This window comes from Callithrix jacchus, chromosome 2 (assembly GCF_049354715.1).
Source record: "Callithrix jacchus isolate 240 chromosome 2, calJac240_pri, whole genome shotgun sequence".
In the NCBI taxonomy this organism is placed as follows: domain Eukaryota; kingdom Metazoa; phylum Chordata; class Mammalia; order Primates; family Cebidae; genus Callithrix; species Callithrix jacchus.
The window spans coordinates 169,537,668-169,560,624 of NC_133503.1; the positions used below are offsets into that span (position 1 = coordinate 169,537,668).

The 22,957-nt window shown below is 37.2% G+C and overlaps 1 protein-coding gene across 7 annotated transcripts in view; it reads left to right on the forward strand.

Annotated features, from left to right (window-relative positions):
• Positions 1–6,484, forward strand: part of LMBRD2 (LMBR1 domain containing 2) — a 52,994-nt gene extending 46,510 nt beyond the window's left edge. For all 7 annotated transcript variants that reach the window (XM_035291675.3, XM_078365599.1, XM_002745057.6 and 4 more), the window contains one exon: positions 449–6,484. In XM_035291675.3, coding sequence (XP_035147566.1) covers positions 449–509 — 61 coding nt within the window. In that variant the 3' untranslated portion in view covers positions 510–6,484. The remainder of the gene's footprint in view (positions 1–448) is intronic.
• Positions 6,485–22,957: the final 16,473 nt, after the last annotated feature.

Sequence of the window (22,957 nt, forward strand, 5' to 3'; positions counted from 1 at the left end):
AACCCCAGTAATCTGGCTGCAGAGTCTGTTCTTTCAACCATTGTGCATTGAGGACATAATTAAATAAAAGCAAAATATCATGTGCATGAAAATGTTTACCATAGTATTGCCTATATGCAGTAAAAACCTAGGTTATATTTATATGCAACAATTGAGAGTGGTTATTAAATTGATTAATCTCCCAGATGTGTCTTACATCCCCGCCCCTTCTTTTTATATCTGTCACTCTGTCATGCATATATTCTAGGCTCTAAAACTGTTGGTGGTTGATTTATAATTAAGTCCTTTGGATAATGTAATTGGAGGGTAAGTTTCTGCTTTCAGCTACTGACTAGATTTTACAGTGCTTACAAATTATGTGGCCACTTCCTTTTAATGTATTCTTGTTTTTGTCTCTTCCTTTATTATTTTTGACCCTTCAGATTGTTTCTTTATGTTCACCTTTTAGGTATCAGCCTGGTGGACGATATCTCTCAATGTCTCGCAGTGACATATTTAATGATGTTTGAAGTCTGAAAAAGTTTGTGGGGCCATTAACCAAGGTCAACACATCAGATCGGTCTTGATGAACATCTGTGTACCCTAGAATTTCCTCTATACGCTCAGTAAAAAGTGTCAAGATAACAAAAAAAGCACTGAGAACTAATTATATCTTAGGAATAATATTTTAAGGTTCACTGAATACAGTATCATCTTTTCCAACAAGATTTATTACATATCATTTCCTAAGTATCTGCCTTAGAAGTACAGTTACAGTGGAAGAATTGTTTAAAAGATCAACATATGTTAAGAACATGCAGTTCAGTTTGTTTCAGATTAATTTTTTTTTCAGGAGAGTTATTTTAAAGATTCAAGAAAGCCATAAGTCATACTAAATAATATATACAGTTTTATTGTTACCTTTTTGTTATTTCTAAAAACTATATTCAACTTGTATTTCCCAAAGAAATGTGAGTGGAGACCTTAAATAATAACTGTTTTTGTAAAACTCGTGTCTTAAAAACAAGGCTTACTTACTAGACATAACTGAATGTTAAAAGTACTTTTTCAAATCTGTTTGCAAATTAGTGGGGGATTTTTGCATGTATAAGATTAAGATTATACTTCGACTGATAAGTGTTTGCGTATTTAGCATGTATACTGTAATCAGGTGATATAGGATTCCTTCAGTCTTTGTAGTAACTCGATTTTTTTCTGCTTCTGGTATTGCTTTATAAAAAGTTTTCAAATCAGAAAGCTATGTTCACATTTATCATTTAATATATTGATTTAAATCTTGCCATTCAAGGATAAATTCTAGGCATTAATGGAAAATAGTTTTTCTTTTTTAGTAAAAAGTCCAACAAAATTCTTTAATATTTAAATGTACCTGTTTATACTTTTGAGAAAAAATTTGGCTATTCAAAGGTAAAAAGTGAATCCATTTACTGTTATTACTGATACTTAATTTGTGGTTTATATAAAACAAAACTATATTAGAATGGAAATGTGTAATAACTTGTTGGTTATACATTCTTATTAGATTATTTTTTAACCTTTGTGTTTAAGCTAAATTTATGTATTATATTTTAAAGCACTAGTGTTTTATTGCAAAGTGAACATGTTTGATTACAGCATGCTTGCAGAGAGTTTTTTATGTTCCTAGAATATTTGCAACTCTTACTGAATCCATGCTACATTAGGTGACCATACTTCAGCTTGCTTAATACAGTCTCAGTGTAACACCTAGTATTCTGTTTATTACTAGTGCTCAGTTTCACCCTCAAGTATCCCAGTTTGAAAATGAATTATATGGCTCCCCTAACTTGAGGTTAATCTTTCTCCAATACATAAATTTAAACTTTTTACTTTTCTATTTAATAAATATTATGTGCGTTTTTAAAAAAGCATAGCTCTATACAGATATTGAAAGGAATAGAGCATAATTCTCATCTGAAAATTTTGATCTTTGAGTTTTTATGATCTTTGAGATTACATCCTTTTAAAAATAATTATCGGTGGATAGACTTACTCTGAATTGAAGGCCATATAGACAACACATGAGGACACATACATACAGTCTTTTAATGTGAAGTGTGGTCAGAGAGCAATATGCCAGGAGCAGAGATAATTTGATGCTGAGTTTGTAATTTCATGATTGACTCATTGAATATCTTGGGCAAATCATGTAGCTTTTCGGTGCTTCAAGAGCTTCATTCTGCACCTTCATTTGCAGAATGAAGATACTTGCTATTTACCTGCTGATCTACCTTACAGAGCTATCAAAAGGAAGTCGAGTTGGTGTTTATGTACTGCAGTTTAGAATTGTGCTGTTTTTCCTAGTGATACTTGAAAATATTAGATGGGGGAAATGATCATCCCAGAAAGGGGTCTAGTTTCTTGTTATTACAGAAAAGTTTACAAGTCCCTAAAGCCAAAATGCTTTTCGGACTAATTCATCAAAAGTCCTGTGAAAGTAGTTTTGTTTTATTTAGTCTTTGGGTTTACTTTGGAATCATTTCTTAAGTATAATGTGATTTCTCATCAGGTTTTGTCATGAAATTCAGATGCTGTTATTGAAATAGAAGCAGAAAAGGAAAAGAAATTAACCAATTACTTTTATAACTTTTATAATGCCCTAAGATAATTGATAGGAATGTATAAAGTAATGTTACCACTTTCCTTAAGTATTAAATTTTTTATGTTTATAATAATTGAAGTATATACATGCATATACTTCACAAACAGTATAGATTCCTCTATGACTTTAACGTTATATTTAAAATAACGTTTTGTTGTTTTAGTGATTCAGATTATTCAGCTTTTTAAGCAGAATTTGTCTTATAGAATATTACATATTATCATGTAAAAGTGTTATTTTATTGGATAAATTTGAATTCAGAAGGCAATGACTTGACCCCTGAAGACTGAGTTTATTGCTGGGGAACCAAGTTAATATTTGTTAAGCCACCTTGTGTAAAAAAAAAACTGTAGTGGGTACAAATTTTCTGTTTTGAGAAGCTTATTAAAATATAATGACATCTACTGTAAAATAGTACTACTAAATTCATGTACTTTACATGCAAAGTAAATTTCTTTCTTTTCTTTTTTTTTTTTTTTTTTGAGATGGAGTCTCCCTCTGTCACCAGGCTAGAGTGCAGTAGTGTGATCTCAGCTCAATCTCTGCCTCTCGGTTTCAAGTAATTCTCCTGCCTCAGCCTCCCAAGTAGTTGGGACTACTGGCACACACCACCACACCCAGCTAATTTTTGTATTTTTAGTAGAGATGGGGTTTCACCATGTTGTCTAGGATGGTCTCAATCTCTTGACCTCAGGCAATCCGCCCACCTTGGCTTCCCAAAGTACTGGGATTACAGGTGTGAGCCACTGTGCCCAGCTGGAAAGTACATTTCTTAAAGAATTATTTTCAGTAATTTTTGATGACTTTATTACTCGATAATAAATATCTGTTTAAAAATTTTCAAATTATTTTGTAAATAGTTGTTAGGTAAGAATTTCAGTAAGCCAATAATTCAGAATAACTATTGCAGAAAATAAGAATAATCTATGATTTCATGAATCATCTCTAAATTACTAATTAGCTTCATTTACAACATAAATAACTTGTTATCAATAGAGCATTTTTGCAAAAAAACAAAAGAAAGTATAAGTTTAAATTATTAAAATTTGCTCTCTTACCAAATGAATACAAAGGCTTTTGAATAATCTCATTGCATCAGAGGCCCTCATTTTACAAAAATGGTAAGAACAAAATCAAAACATTCAAGAGTTTTCCCTTTATAAAGAATAGATCAGAAAATTTGACAATCCAGACATTCAAAAAAAGATTCTGCCAGTTGTTTTTTTTTGATTACTATTTGATTAGATGATCAGTTCTGAAATTTAAGCTGGATGTATGCCCAAAGTAAATTAGCATAGGAAAATCAATGTGTGTTTTTTTTGTTTTGTTTTGTTTTTTATTGAGACGGAGTTTCGCTCTTGTTACCCAGGCTGGAGTGCAATGGCGCGATCTCGGCTCACCGCAACCTCCGCCTCCTGGGTTCAAGCAATCTCCTGCCTCAGCCTCCTGAGTAGCTGGGATTATAGGCGCGCACCACCATGCCCAGCTGATTTTTTGTATTTTTAGTAGAGAAGGGGTTTCACCATGTTGACCAGGATAGTCTCGATCTCTTGACCTCGTGATCCACCTGCCTCGGCCTCCCAAAGTGCTGGGATTACAGGTGTGAGTCACCGCGCCCAGCCCGTGTGTGTGTTTTTAAAAGTATATTTTAGCATATTAATGGAGAAGTTTAGTTTATGTTCAGTAACCTCATTTTTATAGCATTAATAGGCTTAGGAAACGTTCTTGATGATGTACTGATTACTATATTAGAGAAAAAATAAACTCTCCATATTGCAATTCACACTGTTTAGTAGGGTGAGTTTTGTGCTTATGATTTGAGTGGGTTATGCCTAAAAATTGTAAATGTATTTGCACTAAGTGACAAAATATGTCCCTGAAAAATCTTAGCATACTTGAATCTCCAAATGTAATAGATCTGTGTTAAATTCTGAATGTTAAGAAGTAAATGGATTTAGGGTTTTGTCATCTTTTCTTATGTCCTCTCTCATTCCTTTATACCTTTTTCCTTTCTGAGGCCTATGTTTATAGATGACTTGTGCTGAAAGATTTCCTTCTGTTTTGTGTAGGTAGTTGTTTTTGATGAGTGGTGTACTAAGAAAAATTTCTTTTAGGTCACTAAAAGAAATGTCCTTCTTAGTGACCTAAAAGAAATTATTTTCAGTGTAGTATTTTTACAGAAAATAGATTTCAAAACATTTTAAGATTTATTTAGATTCTTGAGACATGTTTTTATGAAGAGGAATTAATAAATGATATACATCATCAAAACTTTTATTAGGAAAGTTGAAACAATATAAGAAGGTTACAGAAGGCCTTCTAAAATATGAATTCCCCTCTATATGAGGTACTTCTTTCCAACTCAGTGACTTTTTACCCAGAGACTCGGAAGACCAGGCAATGTTTTCCCCTTTCCCAATTCCTAGAGGCCAGGGCCTAGGAGCTATTTCCCCCAGCAGGGCAGGCTGTAGTCCAGCTCTCTCTTCCTTCCCACTGCAGCAGGAACATGTCTTCACCTCTGATTCCTTCCATACCCAGATTGATTTAACTAAAATTTTATTTCTGTTTTCAAAAGATTTGTCCATTGAGGTCAATTGAGGACTCATTGTAATTTTTAAAATCTGTTAATAAAACAAGAATATTGGCATGTTCCTCTTCTCATCAATATCCTAAAAGACATTTGTTTTTTACATACTCCTTGGGAAAAATTAAAATTCTTGGTCTCAAATCATTTTGTGGAAGAATTTTACTGTACTTAGTTCAAAAGAATAGAAAGAATGGTTTACTATGGCAGACATATGTAGGGTAAAATCATAATTTATTTAAACTGACTGTATAACACCATTTAGAGTTGATACTGACATAAATGTTATTAGCCTACTCATTTGGAACTGTATTTCTCAACAATGCTGGCAAGCATCTTCCCTATTTAGGATACCAAGTTGTAGGGGAGAGACTGTATTTATTTTTTAAAAGCAATCCAATGGATTTGTTTTTGTTCATATTTTAAAAACAACTTGAAGGATTTTTCTTATTTTAGAAGGTAGAAAATATGTGGTTCTGTGTTTTAAATTACTATAATCTAATATGTATTTATAAATTATAACATGGAATAATACCAGAGTTCTAATACTGATGTTCTCACTTTCTGATATTTAATTTTTATAAATTTTTTTTATAAGTAACTAATTGTAGCATTGCTTTTAAATAGTTTTAAAATCTTCTTCAAATAAGTTCTGCCCAGACCTATTTCCTTAGGATTATATTCTAAAGTTCAGTAGTCCAGAATGAGCTTAAAATACTCCTATTTCCCTTGATTTTTATGTATACCAATATTCAAGCAAATTATTAATATATCAAAAACCTAATTTCTGCATTGCATTAATAAAATACTTGTTGTTTTGCCTTTATCTAATTCAGTTGATTAGGTGAAATGAAAAAGTAATCTTTTCAAATGTGCATATGATCATAATTTTTCAAAATGTTACTGTAGTCATTCTTGGTGCATGATGCCAAATTTACCTTTAGTCAGCCATTGCTACCTGATATGTAATGACAAATGTTTTATTATCTGATCATTGAGTTGTAGATTTAACTATTTTTTTCTCTGTTGATTCTCACTGCGTTTTCAAATATGTATTTGGAAAAAGCTGCAAAGTGCTACCTATAAGCAAATTAGTAACTTTAGCCTTATTTATGCATAGTGTTCTCTCAGTTTGGTTTTGATAAATTCATTGACTTGCAGTTCCTTTTTAGTATTTTAATTTATTGTGATGTAATGAATTTTTGAAATGTTCGATTAGCTGTTAAAATATATGAAAGTATGTAGCTTTGCATGAAATAAACTACATTTCTGCAAGTTAATAAGAATTTTGCTGATTATATATTTTACTTCATTTGAGGTTAAGGTCTTTTTTTATTGCATTTTAGGTTTTGGGGTGCAGTGAAGAACATGCAAGATTATTGCATAGGTACACACATGGCAGTGTGATTTGCTGCCTTCCTCCCCATCACCTATATCTGGCATTTCTCCCCATGCTATCTCTCCCCAACTCCCCACCCCTTGCTGTCCCTTTCCTATTTCCCCTCAACAGACCCCAGTGTGTGATGCTCCCCTTCCTGTGTCCATGTGTTCTCATTGTTCAACACCCACCTATAAGTGAGAACATGTGGTGTTTGAGTTTGCTGAGAATGATGGCTTCCAGGTTCATCCATGTCCCTACAAAGGACACAAACTCATTTTTTTTATGGCTGCATAGTATTCCATGGTGTATATGTGCCACATTTTCCCTGTCCAGTCTATCATCAATGGGCATTTGGGTTGGTTCTAGGTCTTTGCTATTGTAAACAGTGCTGCAATGAACATTTGTGTGCAAGGTCTTTTAAGTAGATTCAAGCATTCTTTGTTCCTTACAAATTTATTAGCAAGTATCACAAAATAAATGTTTTAAAATAAATACGTGTACTTTAGTTTCCACATTAATTTTTCTTAAATTTAAAAGTAATTATGTATTGAAACATACTGTACCTCATAAATACAGATACTTATGTATCAATTTGAAACTAAATATTTTAAATATTTTTAAAAAGAGAACCCCCTCACTACAAGATATTTAAAGAAAATTAGATCAGAAACCAACGAAATGAAAATGGGAGAACAGTGGAGAAAACAAAACCAAAACCTGGGATTTAAAAAAGATCAATAAATTTGATGAAATTTTAACCAGGCTAACCAAGAAGACAGAGTAGGCTACTTTCCTGTGTACCAAAAATGAACCATTGGAATTTAAAATTAAAAACACAACACCATTTGCATTAGTCTTAGCTAATACAATAAGAGAAGAAAGGGAAATAAAAAGTGTACAGATGCTTTTTTACTCACAGATGACATAATTGTCTACGTAGAAAGTCCAAAAATAGAGACAAAATAACTCTTAGAACAATAAACCATTATAGCAAGGTTACAAGAAACAAGATTAATATACAAAAGTTAATCACTTCCTATGTAGCAGCAATGGACAAGTGGAATTTGAAATTAAAATCACAATAACAACCATATTGTCATCCCCAAAAATAAAATACTTAGGTATAAATCTAATGAAACTTCTATGGGATCTGTATAATGGAAACTAACCAAAGAAGTAAATAAATGGAGAAATAGTCCATGTTTATGGATAGGAAGATGCAGTATTATCAATATGTCAGTTCTTCCAAAATTGATCTATAGATTCAATGCAAGTTATTTTGTGGATATTGACAGGCTGATTCTGAAGTTTATATAGACAGGCAAAAGACCTAGGAGAGCCAACACAACATTGAAGAACAAAGTCAGGACTAACACTACTCAATTTCAAGTCTTACTATAAATCTCCACTCCAGAAGTTAAGGCATTGTGGTATTGGTGAAGAATTAACAGATCAATGAACCAGAATAGAGAGCCCAGAAATAGACCCATATAAATGTAGTCCATTGATATTTGACAAAGGAACAAAGACAATTTAATGGAGATAGTCTTTTTAACAAATGGTCCTGGAACATCCACATTCAAAGAGATAAGGTAGATACTGAATAATTCAAAGCTGATCATAGACATGAAAGTAAAACAAAACTACAAAACTTCTAGAAAATAAGAGAAAATGTAGATGATCTTGGGTTTGGCAATGAGTTTCTAGATACAGCACCAAAATCACAATCCATGGAAGAAAACTTGCAAGTTGGACTTTACTAAAATTAAAACTTCTGCTCCACAAAAGACCCTGTTAAAGGAATAAAAGCTAAAAAGCCAAGCCACAGACTGAGAAAAATATTTGCAAAATAGATACATCTTATAAAAGATTTATATCCAAGATATACAAAAGAACTCTTAAAACTCAAAAATAAACCCAATTAAAAAGTGGGCAAAGGATCTGAACAGACACCTTGCAAGATATATGGATGGCTAATGAGCATATGAAAAGATGCTTAAGGGAATATATGATAAGGTAATTGTGAATTAAAACAACAGTAATATACCACTTACTAGAATGGCTAAAATCCAAAACACTAAATAGCATCGAATGCTGGCAAGGGTGTGAAGCAACAGATACTGTCATTCATTGCAAGCCACTTTGGAAGACAGTTTAAGAGTTTCTTACAAAGCTAACATGTTCTTTCCATGCGATTCAGCAATCATGTTCATAGGTATTTACCCAAATGAATGGAAAACTTATGTCCACTCAGAAACCTACACACAAATGTTTATAGCAGTTATATTCATAATTGCCCCAGACTGGAAACAACCAAGATGTCCTTCAGCAGATGAATAAATAAACAAACTGTTGTACATCCATAAAATGGAATAGTATTCAACCCAAAAAATGAACCATCAAACCATAAGAAGACAAGGAGGAATATTGAATACATATTACTAAGTGAAAGAAGCCAGTCTGAAAAGTATATACACTGTGTGATTCCAACTATATGACATTCTGAAAAAGGCAAAACAATGGAAGCAGTAAAAACATCAGAGTTCCAGTGTTGGTAGGGTGGAAGTGAAAGGATAAATAGGTGGAGCTCGAGATATTTAGGGCAGTGAAATTATTTTCTATGATACTGTAATGGTAGATGTGTGATGTTACACATTTGGTAAAACCCATAAAATTGTCCAAAGCATGAACCCAAATGTAGATTGTGTGCTTTAGTTAACATATCAATATTGGCTTATCAAAGGCAACAGATATACTAACGCAAGATGTTAATTAACAGGGAAACAGGTGGGGGTTTGCCGCACTTTCTGCTCCATTTTTTTGTAAACCTAAAACTGCTCTAACAAATAAAGTCTCAGCCAGGTGCTTACATGAGATTACAAGCTCATGCTTATAATCTCAGCACTTTGGGAGACTGGGGTGGGTGGATCACTTGAGCTCAGGAGTTCCAGACAAGTCTGGGAAACACAGTAAGACCCCCATTGCTACAAAAAAAAAAAAAAAAAAAAAATTACTCAGGCATGGTGGTGACCATCTGTAGTCCCAGCTACTGGGGAGGCTGAGTTGGGAGAATGGCTTGAAACCTGGAGGCAGAGGTTACTATGAGCAAAGATCCCACCTCTGCACTTCAGCTTGGATGACAGAGCAGGACCGTTTCTCAAAATTAAAGAGAATAACCATTTTTAAATCTCTTAACTTTGAGCCGGGTGAAGTGACTCACGCCTGTAATATCAGCACTTTGAGAGGTTGAGGTGGGTGGATTGCCTAAGGAGTTTGAGACCAGATTTACTTTCAAGCTACCTATTATGAAGGCAGTATGATATTAGGATAAGCTATCAAGGTCAATCAATGAAATAGGACAGTAGTATTCAGAAATAACCCCACAATAAACGATCTTTATTTACGTATTTATTTATTTATTTTGAGATGGAATCTGGCTCTGTAGCCCAGGCTGGAGTGCAGTGGTGCGATCTTGGCTCACTGCAACCTCTGCTTCTTGGGTCCCAGTTCAAGCAATTCTCCTACCTCAGCCTCCCAAGTATCTGGGATTACACCATGCCCAGCTAATTTTTGTATATTTTAGTAGAGATGGGGTTTCACCATGTTGGCCAGTCTGGTCTTGAACTCCTGACCTCGTGATCCTCCCGCCTGGGCCTCCCAAAGTGCTGGCATTACGATCATTTGTTTTACGACCAAAACCCCAATGCAATTCAACGTGAAAATAAAAGTTTAAAAATTTTTCCCAATAAATGTTGCTGAAGCAATTATATATTCATGTGGAAAGAATAGCCAGCACTATATACAGAAAATTTGAAATGAATCATAGAACTAAGTATAATAGATAATAAAGAGTTTTGAAAAAGCAAGTGATACATTTTTGAACTCAGAATATGCAAGGTATTTTGTATTGGTCAGTATAAAAAGCACTAATCTAAAAATAATAAATACCTTAGAATTATGATTAGAAAATTCCATTTATCAAAAGATACCATTAAGCAAATAAAGGACCGGCCATATTAGGAGAAAACAATGCCCAATGTATATTGGACAAAGGACTCTGATCCAGAATATATATAAATTCCTACAAAAAAAATAAGACAGGCCGGTGTGGTGGCTCACACCTGTAATCCCAGCACTTTGGGAGGCTGAGGCAGGCGGATCACCTGAGGTCGGGAGTTCGAGACCAGCCTGCCCAACATGGCGAAAACCTGTCTCTACTTAAAAAAAATACAAAAATTAGCCAGGCATGGTGGTGGGTGCCTGTAATCCCAGCTACTCAGGAGGCTGAGGCAGGAGGATTGCTTGAACCCGGGAGGCAGAGGTTGCAGTGAGCCAAGATCACACCACTGCACTCCAGCCTGGGCAACAGAGTGAGACTGTCTCAAAAAAAAAAAAAAAAAAAAAGACAAAAAATCCCACATAATTTGAAAAATGAACGAAATGCTTTATTAGGCATTTCATAAACAAGGCTACTCAAATTGGCAATAATATATTTCAGAAGTATGGAACATCATTAGTAATCAGCAAGTTAAAACAAGGAGATATTAATAACTAACACTAAAAAGATTGACAATTCCAGAGTTGGCAAGGTTGTGGGGCAAGCTGAACTCTCATATATTGCCGGTGGTTGTGGAAACTGGTACAAGCCTTAGAATAACACTTTAGTAATATCTAAGAAAGCTTAATCTATCCTACCTTGTGATCAAGGAATTCCACTTCTAGATTTATACTAAGATAAATGACTGCAGATTTCCAACAAAAGGAATGCATAAGAATGTTCATTGTAGCTTTATTTATAATGCTAAGAATTGGTAACAACTAGATTCTCATTAACAATAGAATGGGATGAAGGGTGGGGTTCAACTTCCCCTCCCTACATAGAGCAGCCGTGCCCTGGCAACTGAGGACACATCATGAAGTTGCCTGCCCTGGACTGGGGGAAGTTCTCCCCTGAGCCGCATACTAGTGGGAGCCATCAGAGAGGTCAATCTACAGTGTATAGTCACACTGTGGCTGGGAACCAAAGAACAAAGCCTTTGTAAATGGGTCGTGAGCGCTCTGACAGGGGCATGATATGAAAGCAGATATATCGCGTTCCTGCCAGCTCAACTCAAGGGGCTGGTGCACTTCCTGCTCCACCTTCCCCTGAAACTTCAGCAGACTCCAACAGGATCTTTTCCCACTACCCGCATCAGGGAGCGGTGTACACTGGGTATCAGCCTACCTGGTAGCTCTTACTCTTTAGCGCCATCTACTGGGCAACTCCACAGCTAAACAAAAATAGATCTCTACAACAAACAGCGTCTGAGATAGGTTCTGGATAGGTTCCACTGCCTAGAACCCATTCACAACCCCGTACAAAATAGTTGCCTCCTGAAAGTACGTAGAAGCTAAGCCAAATGACCATACACAATATACACCACAGTCGTACACTCCCAAGGGAAAAAATTAAAGCCTCACCCAAATGACTGCAAATTCAAAACAAAAAGTTACAGTATCTTTAGATGAGAAGGAATCAGCACAGGAACTCCAAAAAGCGACGGTGTTTTAACACCTCCAAAGGATCATACCAGCTGCCTAGTAATGGATCCTAACTAGATGGAAATGTCTGAAATGAAAGATAACCTAAAATATGAATTGCGAGGAAACGCAATGAGATCCAAGAGAAAGTTGAAATTTAATACAAAGAAATCAGGAAAATGATCCAGAATATGAAAGCTGACATAATTATATTAAGGAAGAACCAAACAATTTCTGGAATAGAAAAATTCAGTACAGAAATTTAAAAATACAGTTCGAAGACATAACAATAGAATAGACCAAGCAGAAGAGATGGCTCCAGATGGCCTGCCACTGCCATCATGCAGGCCGCAGCAGAGAGGTGTGGCCAGAGTTGCAGGATCCAGGAGCAGGCAGGAGCCACAGGCCCCATGAAGCAGGCAGAGCTATGGCCCCACGGAACAGGCAGATCTAAGGCTCACTGTGCTCTTGAGGACCAGGAGCAGGCCAGGAACCCTGCCCTCCCATGTGCCAATGTAGCTGCCCAAACTGCAGCTGCAGACCCAGGCCTCCTGCTCCTCGGAGCAGGCTGAAAGGAATTCTAAACATGGAACAGTACCTGCTCAACAAAAGTACCTATAAGTAAAACCCATAGACTCTACCTAAAGCTACTACATAATTGAAACTACAAAGCAACCAGCTAACAACTAGCAACTGGCTAACAATTCCACAACAGAAACAAAACCTCACATATTAATATTAACCTTGAACTAAATGGCCTAAATGCACCCCTTAAAAGAGATAGAATGGCAAAATGGGTAAAAAACAGATCTAACTTCTGCTATCTTTAAGACATCCATTTCATGTGTAATGACTCCCATAGGTTCAAAGTGAAAGAATAGGGAAAGATCTATCACTGAAATGGAAAACAGAAAAGAGCAGGGGTAGCAATTCTTGTAGCAGATAAAATGGACTTTAAATCAACAATAGTAGAAGAGAACAAAGAAGGGCATTATACAAAGGTAAATGGTTCAATTCGACAAGATGATTTAAACATCCTAGGTACATAGACATTCAATATTGGAGCACCCAGATTTATAAGACTATTACTTCCAGAACTAAGAGATAAACATCCATATAATAACATAATAACAGCATTAGATAGAGCACAGAGACAGAAAACTAACAAATTCTGTACTTAAATTTGATACTTGACCAAACAGACCTAATAGACATCTAGTGAATACTCCACCTAACAACCACAGAGTATGTATTATTCTCATCTGTACACAGAACCTTCTCAAAGATTGGCCACATGCTCAGTCATAAAGCAAATTCTAATAAATTTTTAAAAATTGAAATTGTACCAAGTATCATAATGGACTGCAGTGGAATAAAATTAGACATCAATACCAAGAGGAACTCTGAAAACCATACAATTACATGGAGACTAAACAACTTGTTCCTGAAAGATTTAAGAGTACACAACAGAATTAAGGGAGGAATAAGAAATTATTTGAAATGAATGAAAATAGAGGCATAATATACTGAAATCTCTGGAATACAGCACAAGCAGTGGTAAGAGGAAAGTTTATAGTGCTAAATGCCTACATCAAAAAGATAGAGAAATCTCAAATTAACATTTAATGTTGTACCTGAAAGAACAAGAACAAACAAAATAACTAGAACAAACATACAAGAACAAACTAAACTCAAAGCTAGCAGAAGAAAAGAAATAACTAAAATCAGAGCAGAAATAAATGAAATTGAGAACCCCAAAGCCATACAAAGGATCAATGAAATAAAAAGTTAGTTGTTTGAAAAGATAAACAAGATTGATAGACCACTAACAAGATACAGGAAAAAAGAGAGAAGAGCCAAATAACTACAATCAGAAATGGTAAAGGTGACATTATGACTGATTCCACAGAAATACAAAAGATCCTCAGAGACTACTATGAACATCTCTGTGTGCACAAACAAGAACATTTAGAGGAAATGAATACATTCCTGGAAATACCCAAACTCCAAAAGTTGAACCAGGAAGAAATAGAAATCATGAATAGACCAATAATAAATTTTTGAGCTGTGTAAATAATAAAAAATTAACCCACTTTAAAAAATTGGGTCAGGTGCAGTGGCTTATGTCTGTAATCCCAACACTTCGGGAGGCTGAGGTGGGTGGAATGCTTGAACCCTGGAGTTTGAGACCAGCCTGGGCACCATGGCAAAACCCCATCTCTACAAAATATACAAAATTTAGCCAATCGTGGTGGTGTGTGCCAGTAGTCTCAGCTACTTGGGAGGCTGAGGTAGGAAGATTGCTTGGGCCCAGAAAGTCAGGGCTGCAATGAGCTATGATCATTCCACTTCACTGCAGCCTGGGTAACAGAGTGAGACCATTTTTGCTTGTTTGTTTTTGTTTTCTTTTAACTCCTGGAGTAGATGGATTTACAGTCGAATTCTAGCAGACATACAAAGAAAAGCTGGTACCAGTCTTACTGAAATTATTCAAAAACGTAGAGGAGGATAGATTTCTCCATAACTCAGATTCTAAGAAGCCAGTGTCATCTTGATACAAAATCTTGCAAGGACACAACAAAAAAAGGAAACGATAGGCCAATATCACTGGTGAACATAGATGCAAAAAATCCTAAACAAACTACTAGCAAACCAAATCAGCAGCACATCAAAAATATAATTCACCATGATCAAGCAGGCTGTATTCCTGAGAAGCAATGATGTTTCAAGATGTGCAAATCAGTAAATGAGATTCACCACATAAACAGAATTAAAACCAAATACCATTCAATATACACAGGAAAGCTTTTGATCAATCCAACATCCCTTCATGATAAAAACATTAAAGAAATTAGGCATTAAAGAAGCATACATGAGAACCGTCTATGATAAACCCACACCCAACATCATACTGAGTGAACAAAAGTTGAAAGCGTTTCCCCTAATAACTGGAAAAAGGAAAGGCTATCCACTCTTACCATTTCTATTCAACATAGTCCTAGAAGTCCCAGCCAGAGCCATCAGGCAAGGTAAAAAAATAAGACATCCACATTTTAAAAAAGAAAGTAAAATTATCTTTTTTCAATGGCAATATGATTCTATGCCTAGAAAATCCTAAAGCTTATTCCAATAGGCTCCTAGACTAGATAAATGACCAGTAAGGTTTCAGGATACAAAATCAAAGTACAAAATTATTAACATTTTTACACATCAACAATGTTCAAGCTGAGAGCCAAATAAAAAATGCAATCCTAATTATTATGCATTGCATGTCTATACCAAAATACCTTATGTACCCCATAAATATATATACCTACTATGTACCCACAAAAGTTAAAATTTTAAAATTAAAAAAAAATGCCCTAGGCCAGGCACAGTGGCTCACGCCTGTAATCCCAGCACTTTGGGAGGCCAACAGGGGCAGATCACATCCCTTGAGGTCAGGAGTTCGAGACCAGCCTGACCAACATGGTGAAAAATTAGCTGGGCATGGTGGTGGGCACCTGTAATCCCCACTACTCAGGAGGCTGACACAGGAGAATTGCTTAAACCTTGGAGATGGAGGTTGCAGTGAGCTGAGATCATGCTGGGTCTCCAGACTGGGTTTCAAAAAAGAAGGCAATCCTATTCACGATCACCAATAGAACTCCACAAAATACCCAAGAATACATCTAAACAAGGAGATGAAAGATCACTACAAAAAGAACTACAAAACACTGCAAAACAACTCATAGACAACACAAACAAATGGAAAAGCATGCCATGCTCATGGATTAAGAATCAATGTTGTTAAAATGTCCACACTGCCCAAAGCAATCCACAGATTCAACACTATTTATATCAAATTACCAACATGATTTCTTACAGGATTAGAAAAAAACTCTTCCAAGATTCATATTGAACCAGAAAAAGAACCCAAACAGCCAAAGCAATCTTTAATGAAACAACAACAAAGCCAGGCATCACATTACCCAACTTCAAACTATACTGCAAGTCTATAGTAATCAAAACAGCATGGTACTGGTACAGAAATAGACACATAGATAAATGGAACAGAATGGAGAATCTAGAAATAAAGCCACACACCTATAACCAACTGATCTTTGGCAAGTGGACAAAAATGAACAGTGGAGAAAGGATACTCTATTCAATAAATGGTGCTGGAAAATTGGCTAGTGATATGCAGAAGAATGAAACTGGACCCCTACATCTCACCATGTACAAAAATTGACAAAAGATGAATAAAATGCTCAGTGTAAGATCTGTGACTATAAAAATCCTAGATAAAAATCTAGATAAAACTTCTGGACATTGGCCTAGGCACTATGTCCTCAAAATCAAGTGCAATAAAACAGAAATTGACAAATAGGACCTAATGAAACTAAAGAGCTTCTGTACAGCAAAAAAAACCCAAACCAAAACAACAACAAAACTATCAACAGAGTAAACAAACAACAGAGGAAGAAAGTATTTGTAAAAGATTCATCTGACCAAGGGTTAATGTTCACAGTAACAAGAAAAACACAAATAACCTCATTAAAAATTGGGCAAATGACATGAACAGACCCTTCTCAAAGGAAAATACACAAACAGCAAACAAACATATAAAAAATTGCTCATCTATAATCATCAGAGAAATGCAAATGAAAACTACAGTGAGATGCTATCTTACACCAGTCAGAATGGTTATTACTAAAAAGTCTAAGAATAACAGATGTCGATCAGGATATGGAGAAATGGGAAGGCTTATACACTGTTGGTGGGGATGTAAATTACTTCAGTCCCTGTGGAAAGCAGTTTGTTCTGCCTAGGGACCTAGACTCCACCCTTGACTCCCTGCATCACCAGACCACCAGCCAGACACATTCCACAGCCTATTATGACTCTTACAAGCACAGGAATTGGTATATCACCAGGGTGTTGTGGGTCTCCTAGTGACTTAACCCTTGGCTGGGACTGGCCCTAAGGTATGAGGGAGCACAGCCTTTCAAAATCCCCCTTGACGCAAAGGAAATGTGGATGCAGTGCTGGTAGTTGAAGGATATATCACCAAGGCCTGGGAGCAGACTCAGAAAATAAATCATTTCTCACCCCTGCTTCCCTTCTCCAGAGCACTGTTGCCAACGTACTGTACAACAAAAGGGGTGCCTGGCTGAGGAAGAACCTGTCTGTGGGCCTTACATTAAGTGCCATCTACTGGACTGCAGCTTGAATTACACCACCAAACAAGGCAATGCCTCTGAAACCCAAGGCAGGAACCCATCTACAACCTAGGAACCCATTCAGAGCCTCGGCCCTCTGAAAGCACCCAGCAAGGAAGCAACCAACTAAACTTAACATTAATCGCATTCAAACACTCAAGGGAAAAAAGAATATAAAAACAAAAAGGCCCATCCAAATTCAAAAAGAAAATGAAATCCCAGTTGAAAAGGAACCAGTGCAAGAACTCTGACAATTGGAAAAGTCAAAGTGTTTCCTAACCTCCAAAGAACTGCACTAGCTCCCTAGCAATGAACCCTAACCAGCTTGAAATGTCTGAAAAGATGGAGGCCCAATTCAGAATCTGTGAAAAATTTCTTTTTCAAAGAAAGCTCAATGAGATCCAAAAGGTTGAAATTCAATCCAAGGAAGCCAGAAAATCAATCCAATATATGAAAGACATCATAGCTAGAAGGTTAAAACCAAATTGAACTTCTGTAATAGAGAAAAACACTGCAGGAATTTCAAAATATATTTGGAAGCCTTGACAACAGACTATTCTGAACAGAGGAAATAATGTAAGAGCTCAAAGATGGATCCTTTAAATCAACCCAGTCAGACAAAAATAAAGAAAAATTTTTTTCTAATGAACAGAGCAAAAGAATTTATGACTAAGTTCTCAAAAGCAATTGTAACAATAGCAAAAATTGACAAGTGGGACCTAATTAAACCAAAGAGTTTCTGCACAGCAAAAGACACTATCAACAGAGTAAACAGGCAAGCTATGGATTGGGAGAAAATATTTACAAAATATCCCTTTGACAAAGGACTAATATTCACAAGCTATAAGGAACTCAACAAGATCAAGCAACTAATTAAAAAGTGGGAAAGGACATGAATAGACCCTTTTCAGAAGACATACGAGCAGCCAGCAAACATAGACAAAATGCTCAGCATCACTAAATATCAGAGAAATGTGAATCAAAAGTACAATGAAATACCATCTCACATCAATCAGAATGGCTATTTTTAAACGGTCTAAACATAACAGATGAACATAAGGCTGTGGAGAAAAGGGAATGCTTATATACCGTTGGTAATGTAAATTACTTCAGCCTTTGTGGAAAGCATTTGGAGATTTCCCAAAAGCTGAAAACAGAACTACCATTCAACCTAGCCATCCCATTACTGGGTATATATCGAAAATAAAAGGAATAATTCTACCAAAAAGACACAAGTGCTTGCATGTTCATTTTAGGACTATTCACAATAGCAAAGATGTGGAGAAAGAGATGTAGAGATTTATATATGGAATATCTATAAGCACATCTGCATGTATAAACGTCCTGACTCTATCCACTGACAGAACTACTAACAGCAGTGCTTCCTTAGCAAGAGCACACGTAGGAACCGTACAGGTGTTTCTTGGTCTAGCAGATCATAAGCTCCATGAAAGCAGGAACTGACTCATGCGCATCCTTACCTTTCAGCATTAAGTTCAATTTCATAAACATGGGGATCTTTAGAAAACTGAATGGTTTGTAGGCACCCAGCTAGTGAATTTCAGGGTGCCTTCAGGCTATAATTGTCTGAAAATCAGCCTCTGTGTCAAGCCTAAACTGCTGAGAGCTGTCACTGAATGCTGCTCCCACCCTTCTGTTTCTGAAAACAGGTGCAAATCTGCAGCCATGACCACCAGCATCATCAGGTGTTCCCAAACTCTGAGGCCATCAGTGGCTGGTGGGGTGGAGTGACTACTACAACCTCCAGATGGGGTGGGGACGAGGGATGAGCAGCGCACCTCAAGTTTTATGCCTTCCTGCAGCCCTGGAATGAGGAGAACCTGCTCGACATCTTTATGTTCCTCCTGGGGCTCACTCTGGGCACTATATAGCTTCGTGGGAAGCTGCTGGGCATGGCCTGACAGCTGGGTGGCTGCCTGGGGCTAGAAAGGTGATGGGGATGTGAGACCAGGTACAACCTTGGCAGAGTGTGTTTCTTGGGCATTGTCACCATTTCTCAGGGCTTCCCACCAGTTCTGGCAACCCTGTTCTCCACATCATCTCCTCTTGCTAATTTTGCTACAAATTCCTCCTCAGGAGCTCCTGCCTGTTAGCAGAATTCTTTCCAGTCTCCTAGTTCTCCTTGATTTGCCATCAGCAAGGGCTGTGCTGTGATTCTTTCTCTGAGTGAGTTGGACCGTTGACCCTCAGATTTCCAGCCTTAAAATCCACCTTCCTTCTCATGCGCCTCCGCCTCTCTGAATCACACCCTGGCTGTTCCAGCCTCCATGTCCAGATCTTCTCAGTCTCTTTCCATCACTCCTGCCCCTACCATCTGTCACAGAGCAACATCTGAGAAAGACACCTTGCATATTCTTTCAGTTTGTGTTTGCTTCTCCCGCATATTCTCTTCAATGCTCAGGAAGCTTGCCCTGTGCTTGTGAGTTCAGGGCCAGACATACACTTGCAGGTCTCCACATTGGGTCTGTCTCTGGTGCCCACAGAGAACTCCTTCTTTGCTGATCAGGCATGGAGACTATAGGTTTCCAGATTTCCTGAAAAGTAAAATTTTACAGGCTTATCTCTCCACAGCCTCACTAAATGATTGGCCAAGAGATTTCTGTCCTAGTTGCTCAGAATTCTGTCCTCTGGCTACTCAAGGCTATTGGGAAATGGAGAAAGTCTGCACTGGCAGCTGGCCAGGAAGAAGGCTGCTCGATGTGGGTGGAGAGTTAGCCAACCTGTAGGGTCTAAAGAATGAAAAAGTGGCCAAAAATCCTCCAGAATGCTTGACCTGTCGAACCAGAATGTTTTTCTATTTAGTCTTGGCCTATATTCATGCACTTACGCAGCAAGTAATCATGGGCATGCTGACGAAGAAACACTTCTGTTTCCTGGTTACCGTCTCCAGCTGGACCTCAGGAAGCACTAAGTTTGCTTCATCGACTTTTTTTTTTTTTTTTTGAGACAGAGTCTCTGTCGCCCAAGCTGGAGTATAAGTGGCACACTTTCAGCTCACGGAAACCTTTGCTTCCTGGGTTCAAGTGATTCTCCTGCTTTAGCTTCCTGAGTAGCTGGGATTACAGGTGCCCACCACCATGCCTGGCTAGATTTTTTGTATTTTTAGTAGAGATTGGGTTTTATCATGTTGGCCAGACTGGTCTCGAACTCCTGACCTCAGGTTAACTGCCTGCCTTGGCCTCCCAAAGCACTGAGGTTACAGGTGTGAGCCACTGCACCCAGGCTTCAATGACTTTCTAAGTGTGATGGGGACAGCGAGGTAGGCAGCCAAAGCAGATGGTTTCAATCATGGAGCCCCAGATCCATGTACATAAGAAGGTGGAAGGCAATTGTAGCTTTGGTTCCAAGGACAGCACAGAGAGGACTGTGTATTATCCCTTGAGGGACCATTGCTACAAACCAGTGAGTGCTAAACCTTAAGTCCTATAAGAAAGGTGAAACCCACTTTATTTGGGTTCTGTAGAAAATGTAATTTGCAAATGGACTCTCTTTAGTCTGTGTGGTTCTGAAGTTCTCTGTGCAAAGGATTTTGTACTGAGTAGGAGGTATGTATCCACATCAAAATGTCCCCACGTGTACACGAGAATGGAGACTTTAGGCTTAGTAAGAGGTGCTGAATTAATCTGAGCATTCATGTGTACCGTTCCTTTGTGATTCCTCTGCCACTCTTTGGCAATCTCCCACGTTTTGACTGGTATTAAGGTTTAGAAAATGCGTAGGCTGGTATCGGGATGGAGCAAAGAGAGTACACTGTAGGGAGTTTCCCTTCTGGGGCCTCCACAATCTGCATGTAATTAAATGCTGCGTATAAGATAAACATAAACAAGAAGAGTACATAACACCCACAGAACCCATAGCTGCCCATAAGTAGAAAAGAAGACACCAGATTGTAGCAGAGCGATCTCCTGAACTCCTGCCGCAAGCCTTCATGGAGACCTAATGAGTCTGGAAATATTGTACATAGGAAGCAGGTTCACTGTGAATGGGTTATCAGTTTGTGTGACTCCAGTGAGATGAAGCGTCCTCCAAGTTATATGAAGGGAATTAGTGGCCTAAAATAATAAAGTCTTCAAAGGAAGCCAAAAAGTAGAGGAAATGTAACAGACTAAGTGGGAGAAATAGCAACCTGGTAGACAAGCACATACACTAGGATTGAAATATAAGATTGATAGGCTTGAATAAAAATTTCAAGCTGATTGCTCTTTCAAGAGACATACCTAAAATATGAGGATACAGGAGGGTTGAACAGGAAAGGATAGGAAAAGATAGCTCTTTTTACACAATGGAAAATAAAATTGGAATGGTTAGCAGTAATGGCAAACCAAATAGACTTTGGGTGCAAAGTATTACCAGACGCAAAATAGGTCCTTTTATAATGAGAATTAACTTCCCTGGAAGGTATAACACCTAAAACTATAATTGTTCATATATATGCATTTAATGAGTAGTCTATGTGTATAGAGGAAAAACTGCTGTAACACCAAGACAAAATAGAATTATAGTGGAAGAGCTATAAAAACATCTTAATGAAAAATTTCAAACATTCACAGAAGTAGAGCTCTGTTATGCCAAACATTCAGTTTCAATGATTACTAACTCCTTGCAAATTCTCTTTTCTTGTATTACCACCCACATTTAACCTTGTTTACCCCCAAAACCTATTAGTTTGAAGCAAGTCTCAGAAATCATAAGAGTGAATCTGTAAATGTTTTAGAATGTATCTTAAGGTCCAAGAATTTTCTTTCTTTCTTTCTTTTCTTTTTTTTACGGGGAGAGGAAGTCTCCTTCTGTTGCCCAAGCTGGAATTCAGTGGCGCGATCTCAGCTTACTGCAACCTCCACCTCCCGGTTTCAAGTGATTCTCTCGCCTCAGCCTCCTGAGTAGGTGGGACCACAGGCACACACCATCATGCCTGGCTAATTTTTGCATTTTTAGTAGAGATGGGTTTTCACTATGTTGGCCAGGCTGCTCTTGAACTTCTGACCTCATGATCCCCCTGCCTCAGCCTCCAAAAGTGGTGCTGAGATTACAGGCATGAGCCACTGCGCCCAGCTGGAATTTCTTTATTTTTACAACCATAATTACTTAGAACTCTTCTTCAAAGCAACAATAACTACTTAATATAATCAAATTTTGGGTTCAAGTATCTCTGATACTCCTATAATATTTTAGAGTTCTTTGGAATCATGCTATTTAAAACATTAATGAATCTGATAACTAACTCTTCATATCTCTTTCCATTTGATTTTTCTTAGTAACATTTGCCATTAATGTACTATATATTTTATTTCATAGTGTGTTTAGTATCAGTTTGCCTGGCAGAACAATGCCTTGTATAATAAATAGCTATCAGTTGGGCGTGGCAGTTCACGCCTATAATCCTAGCACTCTGGGGGGCCAAAACAGGTGGATCACTTGAGGTCAGGAGTTCAAGACCTGCCTGGCCAACAATGGTGAAACCTGTTTCTACCAAAAAAATACAAAAATCAGTTGTGGTGATGGGCACCTATAATCCCAGCTACTTGGGAAGCTAACACCAGAGTATTGCTTGCACCTGGGAGGCAGAGGTTTCAGTGAGCCGAGATCGTGCCATTGCACTCCAGCCTGGGTAACAGAGGAAGACTCCATCT